The following is a 14271-nucleotide window of genomic DNA, read 5'->3' as shown; positions in this document are numbered from 1 at the left end:
ACCATCTCGGCAGCGGCGGGCTCGTCGGCTGGATCTGCTTCCCCTCCCGGCACGGCAACTCCTGACCCCCCCGTCCTTCCCTCCTCAGGACCTGAAAATCAAGAACATGGGTTCCTGGGCGAGCTTGGTCCAGAAACATCCCACCACCCCATCCTCCACGGCGAAGTCCTCCAGCGACAGCTTCGAGCAGTTCAAGAGGGCGGCGCGGGAGAAGGAGGAGCGGGAGAAGGCGCTGAAGGCTCAGGCGGAGCAGGTGGAAAGGGAGAAGGAGCGGCTGAGGCGGGAGCAGGAGCGGCTGAGGTGAGGCCACCACGGTGCTGGCACCACCAGCGTCACGGGGAAGGCTCCTCACGGGGGGGGGGGTCCTCAGCACGGCCAAGGGTGCGGGGAGGGAGGGGGGGTGCGATCCTGGCAGGGCACGATCCAGTCTGGCACGGACCTGATCTCCTGGCACAAATTAGTCCCGTCCCATGGCACAGATCTGATCCCATCCCGTGGCACAAACCTGATCCCGTCCCATGACACAGTTCTGATCCCGTCCCATGACACAGATCTGATCCCGTCCCGTGGCACAAATCTGATCCCGTCCCGTGGCACAAATCTGATCCCGTCCCGTGGCACAGATCTGATCCTGTCCTGTGGCACAGATCTGATCCTGTCCTGTGGCACAAATCTGATCCCGTCCCATGACACAGATCTGATCCCGTCCCATGACACAGATCTGATCCCGTCCCATGGCACAAATCTGATCCCGTCCCATGACACAGATCTGATCCCGTCCCATGGCACAAATCTGATCCCGTCCCATGACACAGATCTGATCCCGTCCCGTGGCACAAATCTGATCCCGTCCCATGACACAGATCTGATCCCGTCCCGTGGCACAAACCTGATCCCGTCCCATGACACAGATCTGATCCCGTCCCATGACACAGATCTGATCCCGTCCCGTGGCACAAATCTGATCCCGTCCCGTGGCACAAATCTGATCCCGTCCCGTGGCACAGATCTGATCCTGTCCTGTGGCACAGATCTGATCCTGTCCTGTGGCACAAATCTGATCCCGTCCCATGACACAGATCTGATCCCGTCCCATGACACAGATCTGATCCCGTCCCATGGCACAAATCTGATCCCGTCCCATGACACAGATCTGATCCCGTCCCATGGCACAAATCTGATCCCGTCCCATGACACAGATCTGATCCCGTCCCGTGGCACAAATCTGATCCCGTCCCGTGACACAGATCTGATCCCGTCCCGTGACACAGATCTGATCCCGTCCCGTGGCACAAATCTGATCCCGTCCCATGACACAGATCTGATCCCGTCCCATGACACAGATCTGATCCCGTCCCGTGGCACAGATCTGATCCTGTCCTGTGGCACAAATCTGATCCCGTCCCGTGGCACAAATCTGATCCTGTCCATGACACAGATCTGATCCCGTCCCGTGGCACAGATCTGATCCCGTCCCGTGGCACAGATCTGATCCCGTCCCGTGGCACAGATCTGATCCCATCCCATGGCACAAATTTGATCCTGTCCCATGGCACAGATCTGATCCCGTCCCGTGGCACAGATCCGATCCAATCCCGTGGCACAAATCCGATCCCATCCCATGGCATGAATCCAATCCCATCCCGTGGCATGAATCTGATCTGATCCATGGCATTGTCTGGTTTGGCAGCACAAACCTGATCTGGTCTGTGGCACAATCTGGTCCAACCACGTGGCATAAAACTGATCTGATCCCTGGCACAATCTGATCTCGTGGCACAAATCCGATCTGATCTTGTGGCACAAATCCAATCTGATCTCGTGGCACAAATCTGATCTGATCTTGCGGCACAAATCTGATCTGATCTCGTGGCACAAATCCGATCTGATCTCGTGGCACAAGCCCAATCTGATCCATGGCACGATCCCATCTGGCCGCACGAATTTGATCCAGTCGTGCAGCACGATCTGCAGCTGCCTGATCCGTGGTGTGACGTGATCTTATCCCGTCTCGTGGCACGAACCCAATCTGATCTCATGGCGCGATCCGCCCTGGCGGCACAAATCCAGTCCAACCTTGTGGCACAATCTGATCCTGTGGCCCAAACCCAGTCCAGTCCGTGCTGTGATCTGTGCTGACGTGATCCATGGCATGACCCGATCTCATGGCACAGATCCATTCAGATCTTGCGGCACGAATTGACACCGGCACCAGTGATCCGCAGTGCACCGGGCCGGGCGCTCAGCACCAGGGGTGCCCATCCCCCACCTGTGCCGGTGCCTGCAGCTGGGAGCAAACTGGGACCAGGCTTGGCCTGACGGCACTTCCCGGGGTTTTTTGGCAGGAGCCGGGAGGACGAGGATGCCATGGAGCAGGCGCGCCGGGTGCACGAGGAGGTGCGGCGGCGCCAGGAGCAGCAGCAGCAGCAGCAGCAGCAGCAGCAGCAACAGCAGCAGCAGCAGCAGCAGCAGCAGCAGCAGCAGCAAGTGGCGGCAGCAGCGGCGCCCCAAGCCCAGAGCTCGCAGCCCCAGTCCTCCCAGTCCATGTTGGATCAGCAGCGGGAGATGGCCAGGAAGCGGGAGCAGGAGCGGAGGCGCCGGGAAGCGGTGAGTGGGGAACCGGGGCAGCACCAGCGATGTGGAAAAATCCCCCAGGAAGCAAAAAAAAAAAACCAGACAGGGATTCTAAAAAATCCCTGGGGATGCTGAAAAATGCCTGGAGATGCCAAAAAATGCTCGAGAATGTTGAAAAATCTCCAGGGACACTGATAAATCCCTGGGGATGCTGAAAAAATCCACAGGGATGCTGAAAAATCCCTGGAAATGCAGAAAAATGCACAGGGAAGCTGAGAAAATGCCTTGAGGATGCTGAAAAATCCCCGGGAAAGTCAAAAATTCTCAAGTATGCCAGAAAATCCTCACAGATCCCCAAAAAATCCCTAAGGATCCCCCAAAAATCCCTAGGGATGCTGTAAAATCCACAGAGATGCCAAAAAAAAATCCAGGGATGCTGAAAAAACCCTGAGACACCAAAAAAATGCCCAACTACATGGAAAAATCGCCAGGGAAGCCCAAAAATCCTCAGGGATTCCCAGTAATTCCCAGGGAAGCTGGAAAGTCCTGAAAAATTCCCGGAGCTGCTAAAAAATCCCTGGGGCTGCAGAAATATTAAATCCTGGGAATGGTGAAAAGAATCCTGGGAATGGTGGGAAAACTCTGGATCATGCCAGAAACTCTCAGGGCTCCCAAAAAATCCCTGGCAGTTCCTAAAAAATACCAGAGGCGGGTGGAAATGAAATGGGAATGGCAGAAAAAATCTGGGAAATGGCAGGAAAAATCCTGGGAATGGTGAAAAAATCCTGGGAGTGCCCAAATATCCCAGGAATGGTGAAAAATCCCTAGGGGTGCCAGAAAGTGATTCTTGGCAGTGCTGAAAAATCCTTGGAGACACCAAAAAATTGCATGGGGCTGCCAAAAAAAAAACCAGGAATGGTGAAATAATCCTGGGAATGGCAAAAAAAAAAATCCTGGGAATGGTGGGAAAACTCTGGATCATGCCAGAAAGTCTCAGGGCTGCCAAAAAATCCCTTGGTGGTTCCTAAAAAATACCGGAGGCTGGTGGAAATGAAATGGGAATGGCAGGAACAATCTGGGAAATGGCAGGAAAAATCCTGGGAATGGTGAAAAAAATCCCAGGAATGGTGAAAAATTCCTGGGAAGCCCCTGACAGCTCTTTTCCCTTCTTTTGCAGATGGCAGCGACGATCGACATGAATTTCCAGAGCGATTTACTGGCAATATTTGAGGAAAACCTTTTCTAATGGCGCCTGGAGAATTTTGGGAATTTTGGGTTCTTTTCCTCCCGATTTGACTCTTTAAAAAAAAAAAAAAAAGTCAAAAAAAAAAAAAACACACACAAAAAAAAATAATTCTCCTTTTTTTTTTCCCCCCATTTCCCTGGCAAAAAAAAAAAAAAAAAAGCTTCGGACTCTCCGTTAAGTGTTAAAAAAAAAAAAAAAATAAATAAAAAATCTCCGGGATCGGGATCGTCCCGCATGTACCGACCGGCACAGGGATCGGCGGGGTCTGCCTTACCCCCCTGGACTTTCACTTGCAGGTTTTTTTTTTTGTTTTTTCCTTATTTTTCCTCTTTTTTTTTTTTTTTTTCATATTTTTTCCCCCCTTTTCACACCAATAAATAGGAAAACGAGTCCAAAAATTCAAATCCCAGCCAAAAAAAATAAAACCCAAACCTCAATCCAGATGGGAAATGGCTGGGAAAAGGTTCCCCTCCCCCCACCCCCCCCCCTCCGCCACCCCCCGTCACTTTATATTCCGGAGTTTCTTTTTGTTTGTTTTTGTTTTGGGGTTTTTTTTTTTTTGTTTTGGTTTTTTTGTCTTTATTTTTCACGTATTTTGGGTTTTTTCGTGATAAAAAGGTTCAGCGGCGGCACAACAGGCGCTTCACAATAAACCCCATTTTTGGATGGTTTTTCCTTTTGGCCTTTCAGGATAAAATTTGGCGTCGGAGGGGGAAGGGGGGGATCTATAGGGAACGGGGGTGGGGGGGAGCCGGGACCCCACCTGCTGCTCATCCGTCGTCCTCCCTCACCTTTCTTCCCATTTTCCTCCTTTTTCCTAATTTTTTATATCTTTTTTCCTCCTTTTTTCTCCCTTTTGCATCTTTATTTTCCCTCATGCTTGAAATTCTTTTTGAAATTCTGAATTTTTTTTAACTTTATCTTATTTTTCATTTTTCTCTTCCCTCTTTTCCCTTTTTTCACTTCTTCCTCTTTTCTTTTGTCTCATTTTTCCTTTATTTTTCCTTTTTTCCATTTGTCCTCCTTTTTTTAAATTTTATCCCATTTTTCTTTATTTTTCTCTTTTCCCTTTTTTCACTTCTTCCTCTTTTTGTCTCATTTTTCCTTTCTTTTTCCTTTTTTCCTCCTTTTTTCCTCTCTTTTTCCCTTTTTCCTTCCCCTTTTTTCCCCCTCTTTATTTCCTTCTTTTTTCCTTTCCCCCCTTTTCCCCTCCCCCATCCCACCCCCTGCTATTCCCCCACTTCAACCTTTTTCTCCCTTTTTACCCCCAAAAGCCGCCGGGTTCTTATTTTTATTATTTTAAAGTGGTTTTTTTTTTCTCTCTCTTTCGTCAAGTTGATGATTTGATTATTATTTTTATTAATTTTTTTAATCATAAAAAAAATACCTTACAAAATCTCCAGGTGTTTGAGTGGGGGCGGGGCGGCTGCCCCTCCCTCCATTAATATTATTATTATTATTATTATTATTATTAATATTAATATGATGCTGATGATGCTGTTCGGGCTCCATCCCCCCCGGTGCCATAGCCCCTCCCCCCCGATCCCAGCGGGATCCGCTCCGGAGCCGTCGGTGGGTGTTTCCGTAATTCCCGGGAGTTGCAGTTGGGTCGGTGCCGATCGCGGAATAAACGCAGCAGTTTGGGGTTTTGTACAAAAATCGCCGCTTTTGGCCCCATTTTTTCCACCCCCACCCTGGGCTGGGGGGAGGGGCACCCTGGGGGGGGAGGGGGCGGGGGGGGAGGGGCATGGTTGGGGCACCCATCCCCCCACCCAGCGAGCCTCATCCCCTCCCCACTAAAAACGCTAAATTTTCACTTGATACTGGAAAAAACTGGAAATTCCGGGATCTATTTTAAAATTCACTAAAATTTCAATATTAGTTTGACATTTTGAAACCTTAAATTTGGGTAAGTTTTACAACTTAAAATTGAAAATGAAAACTTTTGAATGAAACTGACTTTTTTATTTAAAATTAACTTGAAAACTGAAGTTTTAAAATTTAATATTGAAAGTTGAAAGTTCATAATTTTTTGCTTAAAACTTTAGACTTTAAAAATATTGACAATTAAAACCAGGTTTTTTTCATTTAAAACTGTATTGAAAATTAAAACTTCAGAATTTTTTGTTTAAAACTGAAGTTTGTTGTAAAATTTAATATTGAAAATTAAACCCAGAATTTTTTGTTTAAAAACTTTTAAGTTTTTAAATATAATATTGGAAATTAAAACTTCAGAATTTTTCATTTAAAACTGAAGTTTTAAAATGTAATATTGAAGATTAAAACCTCTGAATTTTTTGTTTGAAGTTAACTTGAAAACGGAAGTGTACATTTAAAAATGAATGTTTAGTATAAAATGAAACTTTTGATGCTTTGAAAAAATTTTAAGTGTAAAAATGAAACCTAACTTTTAAAAACCTAAAAATTAAATTTTAGGGCTGACTTTTTAAATTTAACTTTGAAAGTTGCATTTAATAGTAATTAGCAGATTTTAGCTCTTTGCAAAAATAATTTTTCATTGAACAGGAAAATTTTCGTTCAGAATTTGAAATGAAAAATGAAAATTTCAATTCTTAATAACTAACACGTCAGGTTACAGTTCGTATTTAAAATATTTTAAAATTTTGATTTTAAAAAAATTTGATTTTAAACAATTTGATGTGGCCATGGGATCCCGCTGCAGAGATAATTGACATACGAAATTATTGGGAATTAATTATGAATTAAATAATTCGGGATTCCAAAGGCGGCACCAGACGCTGTAACCGGGGCCCGAGTCTGAGCTGGGGGGGGGGGAAGGGGCAGCCCCTCCCCCACCCTGGGCGGGGCCTTGGTGAGGGGGGGAGGGGCGGCTGGGCGGGGAAAGAACGGGAAAAATTGGGGGGGAAAAGGAAAAGGGGAGAAAAAGGTTAAAAAAAAGGTTAAAAAGGGGGAAGAGGGGAAAAAGGTATAAAAGGGGAGAAAAGGTAAAAGTAAAAAAAACTAAAAAGGTAAAAAAGGTCCAAAATGCCCCAAAGGGCCGAACCCTCCCCGGGCACGAGCCGCCCTCGGCGCTCCCCGCCCCTCCCCCCGCTGCCGGGCGCGGAGGGGGATGGGCCGCAGGGGCGGGTCCCCCGCCCTCCCCTCCCCCACGTGACCCCACCTCCTTCCTCGCTGTCATTGGCTGGCGCCCGCAAGGGCCCACCCCCACCCACCCCGGCGCCCCGCTGGCCAATGGGCGGTGGGGGGCGGGGCCGGGAGCGGCCGAGGTCGGGCGGGCGGAAGAAGCGGTGCGAGAAGGTCGGGCGGGGGGGGGGGGAGGGGGGGCGGTGACAAGGACCCCCGGGTCGCGACAGCCCGGTGACGGGGCCCCTCGGTGGCTGGGATTCCCCGTGGTGTCGCGACAGCCCGGTGAGCGGTGACGGGGGCACGCGCTGTCGGGACGGGGGGTGACAGGGGCCCACTCCCCCGGAGACAGGACAGCCCCATGTCGCGACAGCCCTGCGCCTGATGACAGGGACCTCTGGTGACAGGGACACTGTGGTGAAGGGGACACCCTGCTATGGGACCTGCCCGGGGGGGGGGGCACGCCGGTGAGAAGGTCACCCCAGTGTCGTGACAGCCTTGAGACTGGTGACAGGGACACCCCGGTGACAAGGACACCCCCATGTCGCGACACCCTGGTGACTGGTGACAGGGACACCCTGGTGACAAGGACACCCCCATGTCGCGACACCCTGGTGACTGGTGACAGGGACATGCTGGTGGGGGGACACCCCAGTGACAAGGACACCCCCATGTCACAACAGCCTGGTGGCTGGTGACAGGGACACCCTGGTGACAAGGACACCCCATGTCACAACAGCCTGATGACTGGTGACAGGGACATGCTGGTGACATGGACACCTCAGTGTCGCGACACCCTGGTGACAGGGACACCCCAGGGACAAGGACACCCCCATGTCATAACACCCTGGTGACTGGTGACAGGGACACCCTGGTGATAAGGACACCTCAGTGTCACGACACCCTGGTGACTGGTGACAGGGACACCCCAGTGTCGCGACAGCCTGGTGACAGGGACATGCTGGTGACAGGGACACCCCAGGGACAAGGACACCCCCACGTCACAACAGCCTGGTGACTGGTGACAGGGGCACCCTGGTGACAAGGACACCTCGGTGTCACGACACCCTGGTGACAGGGACACCCCAGTGTCGCGACAGCCTGGTGACTGGTGACAGGGGCACCCTGGTGACAAGGGCACCCCCATGTCGCGATAGCCTGGTGACTGGCGACAAGGACACCCCAGTGTCGTGACAGCCTGGTGACAGGACGTGCTGGTGGGGGGACACCCTGGTGACAAGGACACCCCAGTGTTGCGACAGCCTGGGACTGGGCCACCCTGGGGACATGGCACCTTGGGGACAAGGCCACCTCGGTGACGAGGCCACCATGGGGACATGGCCCCCCAGGGATGTGACAGGGCCACCACGGGGATGGGGCCACCACGGGGATGGGTCACCAAAGCGACGTGACGACTCAGGTGACATGGGGCATGCTGGTGACAGGGCCACCACGGGGGTGGGGCCACCCTGGGGACATGGCACCTTGGGGACGAGGCCACCTCGGTGACGAGGCCACCATGGGGACATGGCCCCCCAGGGATGTGACACCCTGAGGACAGGGCCACCATGGGGGGTGGGCCACTCTGGGGACAGGGCCAACACGGGGATGGGGTGGGCCACCCTGGTGACATGGCACCTTGGGGACGTGGCCACCACGAGGCTGGTTGCCACCACGTAACCAGGACCCCCTGGTGACACGTGTGTCCCCCCCCAGGTAACACGTGTGTCGTCCTCCCCCCCCCGCCATGCTCCTGTCCCTCTGCTCCCTGCTGCTGGCCCCCACCCGGCTGCTGCTGGCCCTGTGGCGGCTGGTGGCCCAGCTGGGGGTGGCGGTGGCCGTGGTGGCCGCCGGGGTGGCCTACGGGCTGTGGGGGCTGTGGGTGCTGCTGCGCCGGGGGACCCCGACGGACCTTCTGGTGGCGGGTGAGGGACCAGCCCCCCCCCGGCCTGGCCGATGGCACTTTTGGGGAGCACCGGTACCTGCACCTCAAGGTGGGGGGGACCCCGGGGGGGGGTAAGGGGGGGGCCTGGAGGGGTCCTGAGGGGTCTTGGGGGACCTGGGGGGCTTTTGGGGAGTCCTGGAGGAGCCTTCAGGGGTTCTGGGGGGGCTCTTGGGGGCTTGGGGGAGGTTCTGGGGGTCTTGGAGGCTTTTTGGGGGGTCCCTAGAGGTGTCTTCAGGGGTTCGGGGGGGCTTTTGGGGTCTCGGGTGGAGGTTCTGGGGGTCTTGGGGGCTTTTGGGGGGTTCTGGAGGTGTCTTGGGGGTCTCCTGGGGGTTTTTGGGGGGCTCTTGGGGTGCCAGGGGGAGCTTGGGGGGAGGTTCTGGGGGTCCTGAGGGGTTTTGGGGGGTCCTGGGGGAACCTGATGGGGCTTGGGTTGGGGGGGGGGGCGGGGCTGGGGAGGGGGCTGGGGGGGGTCAGTGAGGACCTGCTTGTGAGACAACTTGGAGGATCCATGTGACCTGGGGGGGGGGGGGGGGGAATGTGGGGGGGGGGGGAGGCCAGTTTTGGGGTGGGGGCTCCCCAGTGACCCCCCCCACCCGCCCAGGACTCGGGGCTGCGTCTCCACTACGTCACGCGGGGACCCCCCCACCGCCCCGTTGCTGCTGCTGCTCCACGGCTTCCCCCAGAACTGGTGGGTGCCACCGCGCGTGGGGACGGGGGTGGCCCCACTGCTGTCACCCCCCCGGGGCCACCCCCCCCACCCCCCCCATCACCTTCCCCCCCCCTCCAGGTTCTGCTGGAGGCACCTCCTGCAGGACTTGGGGACCCGGTACCGCGTGGTGGCCCTGGACCTCCGGGGCTACGGAGCTTCGGAGAAGCCACCAGGCAGGGACAGCTACCGGCTGGAGGTCCTCCTGGAGGACATCCGCCAGGTCATCGAGATCCTGGGGCCACCCCCAGTGGTGGGGGAGGGGCCGGGGGCCACCGAGGCCCCCCCCGCCTCCTCCAAGTGTATCTTGGTGGGCCACGACTGGGGTGGCCTCCTGGCCTGGGAGGTGGCCTCCAGCCACCCTGAGATGGTGGAGAAGTTGGTCATCATGGACGCGCCGCACCGCGCCGTCATGGCAGGTAATGGGGGGGGGGGGGCTGGGGGGGGGACGACACACAAGCGGGGGCTGGGGGGGAGCCATCGGGTGGCACCTCTGGTGGCCACGTAGGGTTCCGCCTAACAGGTGGCCTGGGGTGCAGCCCTCATGGCCGTGATGGGCCACCATGGTGCCATTGGGTGCCACCTCATGGCCATGCCATGGCCACCATGGCGCCACTGGGTGCCACCTCATGGCTGTGTCACCAGGTGCCACCTCATGGCCATGCCACCAGATGCCACCTGATGGTCATGCCTTTGGGTGCCACCTCATGACCATGCCATGGCCACCATGGCACCATTGGGTGCCACCCCACCATGGCGCCATTGGGTGCCACCTCATGGCCGTGCCACCAGGTGCCACCTCATGACCATGCCATGGCCACCATGGCACTATTGGGTGCCACCCCACCATGGCGCCATTGGGTGCCACCTCATGGCCGTGCCACCAGGTGCCACCTCATGACCATGCCATGGCCACCATGGCGCCATCGGGTGCCACCTCATGGCCATGCCATGGCCACCATGGCACCATTGGGTGCTACCTCATGGCCATGCCACCAGATGCCACCTGATGGTCGTGCCTTTGGGTGCCACCTCATGACCATGCCATGGCCACCACGGTGCCATTGGGTGCCCTCTCATGACCATACCCTTGGGTGCCCTCTCATGGCCATGCCACCAAGTGCTGCCCCCACCCTGTGGCTGGTCTGGGGACCCCTGTGGTGACGCTGACACTGGTGGCCTCTCCTGGCACAGGTTTCATGGCGTGTCACCTCTCCCAGCTCCTGCGCTCCAGCTACATCTTCCTCTTCCAGCTGCCCTGGCTGCCCGAGCTTCTGCTCTCCTTGGCAGACTTTGAGGTGAGACCCCATCCCCACATCCCCTTGGGATGAGACACCCCCCCACGTCCCCTTGTGGTGAGGTGAGACCCTACCCCCACGTCTTCTAGGGGTGGCCTTTGAGGTGAGACCCCATCCCCACATCCGCTTGGGATGAGATCCCACCTCCACATCCCTTTGTGGTGAGGTGAGACCCCACCCCCATATCCCCTTGTGGTGGCCTTTGGGGTGAGACGCCACCCCCACATCCCCTTGTGGTGAGACCCCACCCCTATGTCCCCTAGGGGTGGCCTTTGAGGTGAGACCCCATCCCCACATCCCTTTGTCCCCACACCAGCCCCTCGGGTGCCCCGTGCCACCTTCTGCCCCCAACCCCAAGCAGCTCCTCCAGACCCCCTTGAGGAGCAGCGCCCCCTCTCGGGAGGTGGAGCGGGGACCTCCTAGCCCCGTGCCAGGGTGGTGGCCCCCTCCAGACCCCCTGTCCTCCGGGTGGCCCCACAGCTGGTGCGGACGGCGCTGACGGGCTCGTGGTTGGGGATCCAGAACGCGGCGCAGCGGCTGACAGAGCAAGAGGTGGACGCGTACCTGTACGGGCTGTCCCAGCCCGGGGGGCTCACACCCCCCCTCAACTACTACCGCAACCTCTTCCGGTAGGGGGGGGAGGCCAGGGGTGGGTGGTCATGGTTGGGGTGCTCCTGGTTGGGGTAGTCCTGGCTGGGTGCTCCATGTTGGGGTTCTCCTGGTTGGGTGCTCCTGGTTGGGTGGTCATGGTTGGGTACTCCTAGTTGAGGTGCTGCTGGATGGGTGCTCCTGGTTGGAGTGGCCATGGTTGGGTGCTACTGGTTGGGTGTCCATGGTTGAGGTGGTCCTGGTTGGGTGTCCATGGTTGGGGTGGTCCTGGTTGGGGTGCTCTTGGTTGGGTGCTGCTGGTTGGGTGGTCCTGGTTGAGTGTCCATGGTTGAGGTGGTCCTGGTTGGGGCGGACCTGGTTGGGTGGTCCCAGTTGAATGCTTCTGGTTGGGTTCTGCTGGTTGGGTGGTCCTGGCTGAGGTGGTCCTAGTTGGGTGCTCCATGTTGGGGTTCTCCTGGTTCGGTGCTCCTGGTTGGGTGATCTTCGTTGGTGCTCCTGGTTGGGGTGGTCCTGGTCTGGTGCCACTGATTAAGTGCTCCTGGTTGGGGTGCTCCTAGTTGGGTGCTGCTGGTTCGGTGGTCCTGGTTGAGGTGGTCCTGGTTGGGTGCTGCTGGTTCAGTGGTCCTGGTGGAGGTGGTCCTGGTTGGGGTGGTCCTTGGTGGGGTGCTCCTGGTTGGGGTGGTCCCATTTGGGTGCTCCATGTTGGGTTTCTCCTGCTTGGGTGCCCCTGGTTGGGGTGCTTTTTGTTGGGGTGCTCCTGGTTGGGGTGGACCTGGTTGGGTGGTCCCGGTTGAGTGCTCCTGGTTGGGTGCTCATGCTTGGGGTGCTCCTGGTTGGGTGCTCCTGGTTGGGTTCTGCTGGTTGCGTGCTCCTGGTTGGGGGTGGTTCCTGGTTGGGTGGACCTGGTTGGGTGCCCCTGGTTGGGTTTATATTGGTTAGGGTGCCCCTGGTTGGGTGCCCCTGGTTGGGTGCTCCTGGTTGAGGTGGTCCTGGTTGGGGTGGACCTGGTTGGCTGCTCCTGGTTGGGGGTGGTCCTGGTTGGGATTATATTGGTTAGGGTGCTTCTGGTTGGGTGCCCCTGGTTGGGGTGCTTCTGGTTGGGTGCTCTTGGTTGGGTGTTGCTGGTGGGGGTGGTGCTAGTTGGGGTGCTCCTGGTTGGGGTGGTCCTGTTTGGGTGTTCCTGGTTGGGTGCTCCTGGTTGGAGTGCTGCTGGTTGGGTGGTCCCGGCTGGGGTGGTCCTAGTTGGGTAGACCTGGCTGGGTGCTCCTGATTGTGTAGTCCTGGTTAGGGTTCTCCTGATTGGGTGCTTCTGGTTGGGTGGTCCTAGTTGGGTGCTCCCGGTAGGGTGGTCCATGTTGGAGTGTTCCTGGTTGGGTGCTCCTGGTTTGGTGGCCCTGGTTGGGGTGGTCCTACTTGGGTGCTCCATGTTGGGGAGCTCCATGTTGCGGTTCTCCGTGCTGGGGTGTTCCATGCTGGGGTGTGCTCTGTGTTGGTGTTCTCCTTGTTGGGGGTGCTCCAGTTGAGGTTCTCCATGTTGAGGTGCCCCATGTTTGGGTACTCCACATTGGGGTTCTCCCCGTTGTGGCTTTCCCCTCGGGGCACTCCCATTTGGGTGCCCCCCCCCCCAACCCCTCCCTCTTGCCTCCCTACCCCCCAGGGACACCCCGATCCCCCGCGAGCCCCCCCCACTCCCCACCCTCCTGCTGTGGGGCGCCGAGGATGCCTTCCTGGACGCGCGGCTGGTGCCCTGCCTGCGCCGCTGCCTGCGCCCCACCGCGCGCCTGCCTGCTGCCCGGTGCCGGCCACTGGCTGCCCGAGGACCAGCCGCGCCCCGTCGCCCGCCTGCTGGACCACTTCCTGGGCACGGGGGACCACCACCACTAGCGGCACCCAGGGGTGCTCCCCCTCCTGCGGAAGGGAGGGGAGCGGTGGGGTGGGGGCGGGAGGGGGCCTAATGGCCGGGTGGGGACCGCAACGTTGGGGTGAGGAACCGCCTCCTGGGTGGGGGACAGTGGTGGATCCTCAACATCTGGGTGAGGCACCAACATCTGGGTGGGGACCCCAACATCGGGGTGAGGAACCAGATCCTGGGTGGTCAGATGGTGGTGGTTCATAAACATCTGAGTGAGGAACCAACATCTGGGTGGGGACCCCAACATCAGGGTGGGAACAGTGGTGGTTGGGTGGTTCCTCAACACTTGAGTGAGGAAGCAACATCTGGGTGAAAAACCAACATCTGGATAGGGAAGCCAGCATCTGGGTGGAGATGGTGGTGGTTGGGTGGTTCTTCAACATCTGGGTGAGAAACCAACATCTGGGTAAGGGAACCAACATCTAGGTGAGGAAGGTGGTGGTCTCTCAACATCTGGGTGAGGAACCAACATCTGGCTAAGGAACCAGCACCTGGCTGGTTGGATGGTGATGGGTCCTCAGCATCTGGGTGAGGAACCAACATCTGGATGGGGCTGATGAGGTTCCTCAACATCTGGATGAGGACTCAACATCTGGATACGTAACCCAGAATCTGGATGTGGAACCCAGCATCTGGGTGGGGACGGTGGTGGTTGGGTGGGTCCTCAACATCTGGATGAGGAACCAATATCTGGATGGGGGAAACAGCATCTCGGTGAAGAAACAACAGCTGGATGGGACGATGGTGGTTCCTCAGCTTCTGGATAAGGAACAAACAACTGGATGTGGAACCCAGCATCTGGGTGGGGACGGTGGTGGTGGAGTGGTTCCTTAACATCTGGGTGAGGAATCAACATTTGGGTGAGGAACCCAACAT

At 56.6% G+C, this 14271-nt stretch overlaps 2 protein-coding genes across 2 annotated transcripts in view; both read left to right on the top strand.

Annotated features, from left to right (window-relative positions):
* BRD4 (bromodomain containing 4) overlaps positions 1 to 4491 on the top strand; it is a 76265-nt gene extending 71774 nt beyond the window's left edge. The window contains 3 exon segments of the mRNA XM_056325925.1: positions 89 to 300; positions 2346 to 2607; positions 3752 to 4491. Coding sequence (XP_056181900.1) covers positions 89 to 300; positions 2346 to 2607; positions 3752 to 3820 — 543 coding nt within the window. The 3' untranslated portion in view covers positions 3821 to 4491.
* A 4261-nt stretch (positions 4492 to 8752) lies between these two features.
* EPHX3 (epoxide hydrolase 3) lies at positions 8753 to 13619 on the top strand. The gene is made up of 6 exons (XM_056325924.1): positions 8753 to 8919; positions 9472 to 9558; positions 9658 to 9995; positions 10771 to 10874; positions 11355 to 11503; positions 13141 to 13619. Exons 1-6 carry the CDS (start codon positions 8882 to 8884, stop codon positions 13436 to 13438), a joined length of 1014 nt encoding a protein of 337 aa, XP_056181899.1. The 5' UTR covers positions 8753 to 8881; the 3' UTR covers positions 13439 to 13619.
* The last annotated feature ends 652 nt before the right edge of the window (positions 13620 to 14271 follow it).

Source organism: Falco biarmicus (genome assembly GCF_023638135.1).
Source record: "Falco biarmicus isolate bFalBia1 chromosome 13 unlocalized genomic scaffold, bFalBia1.pri SUPER_13_unloc_2, whole genome shotgun sequence".
In the NCBI taxonomy this organism is placed as follows: Eukaryota; Metazoa; Chordata; class Aves; order Falconiformes; family Falconidae; genus Falco; species Falco biarmicus.
This window is presented reverse-complemented; position numbering and strand designations above follow the sequence as displayed.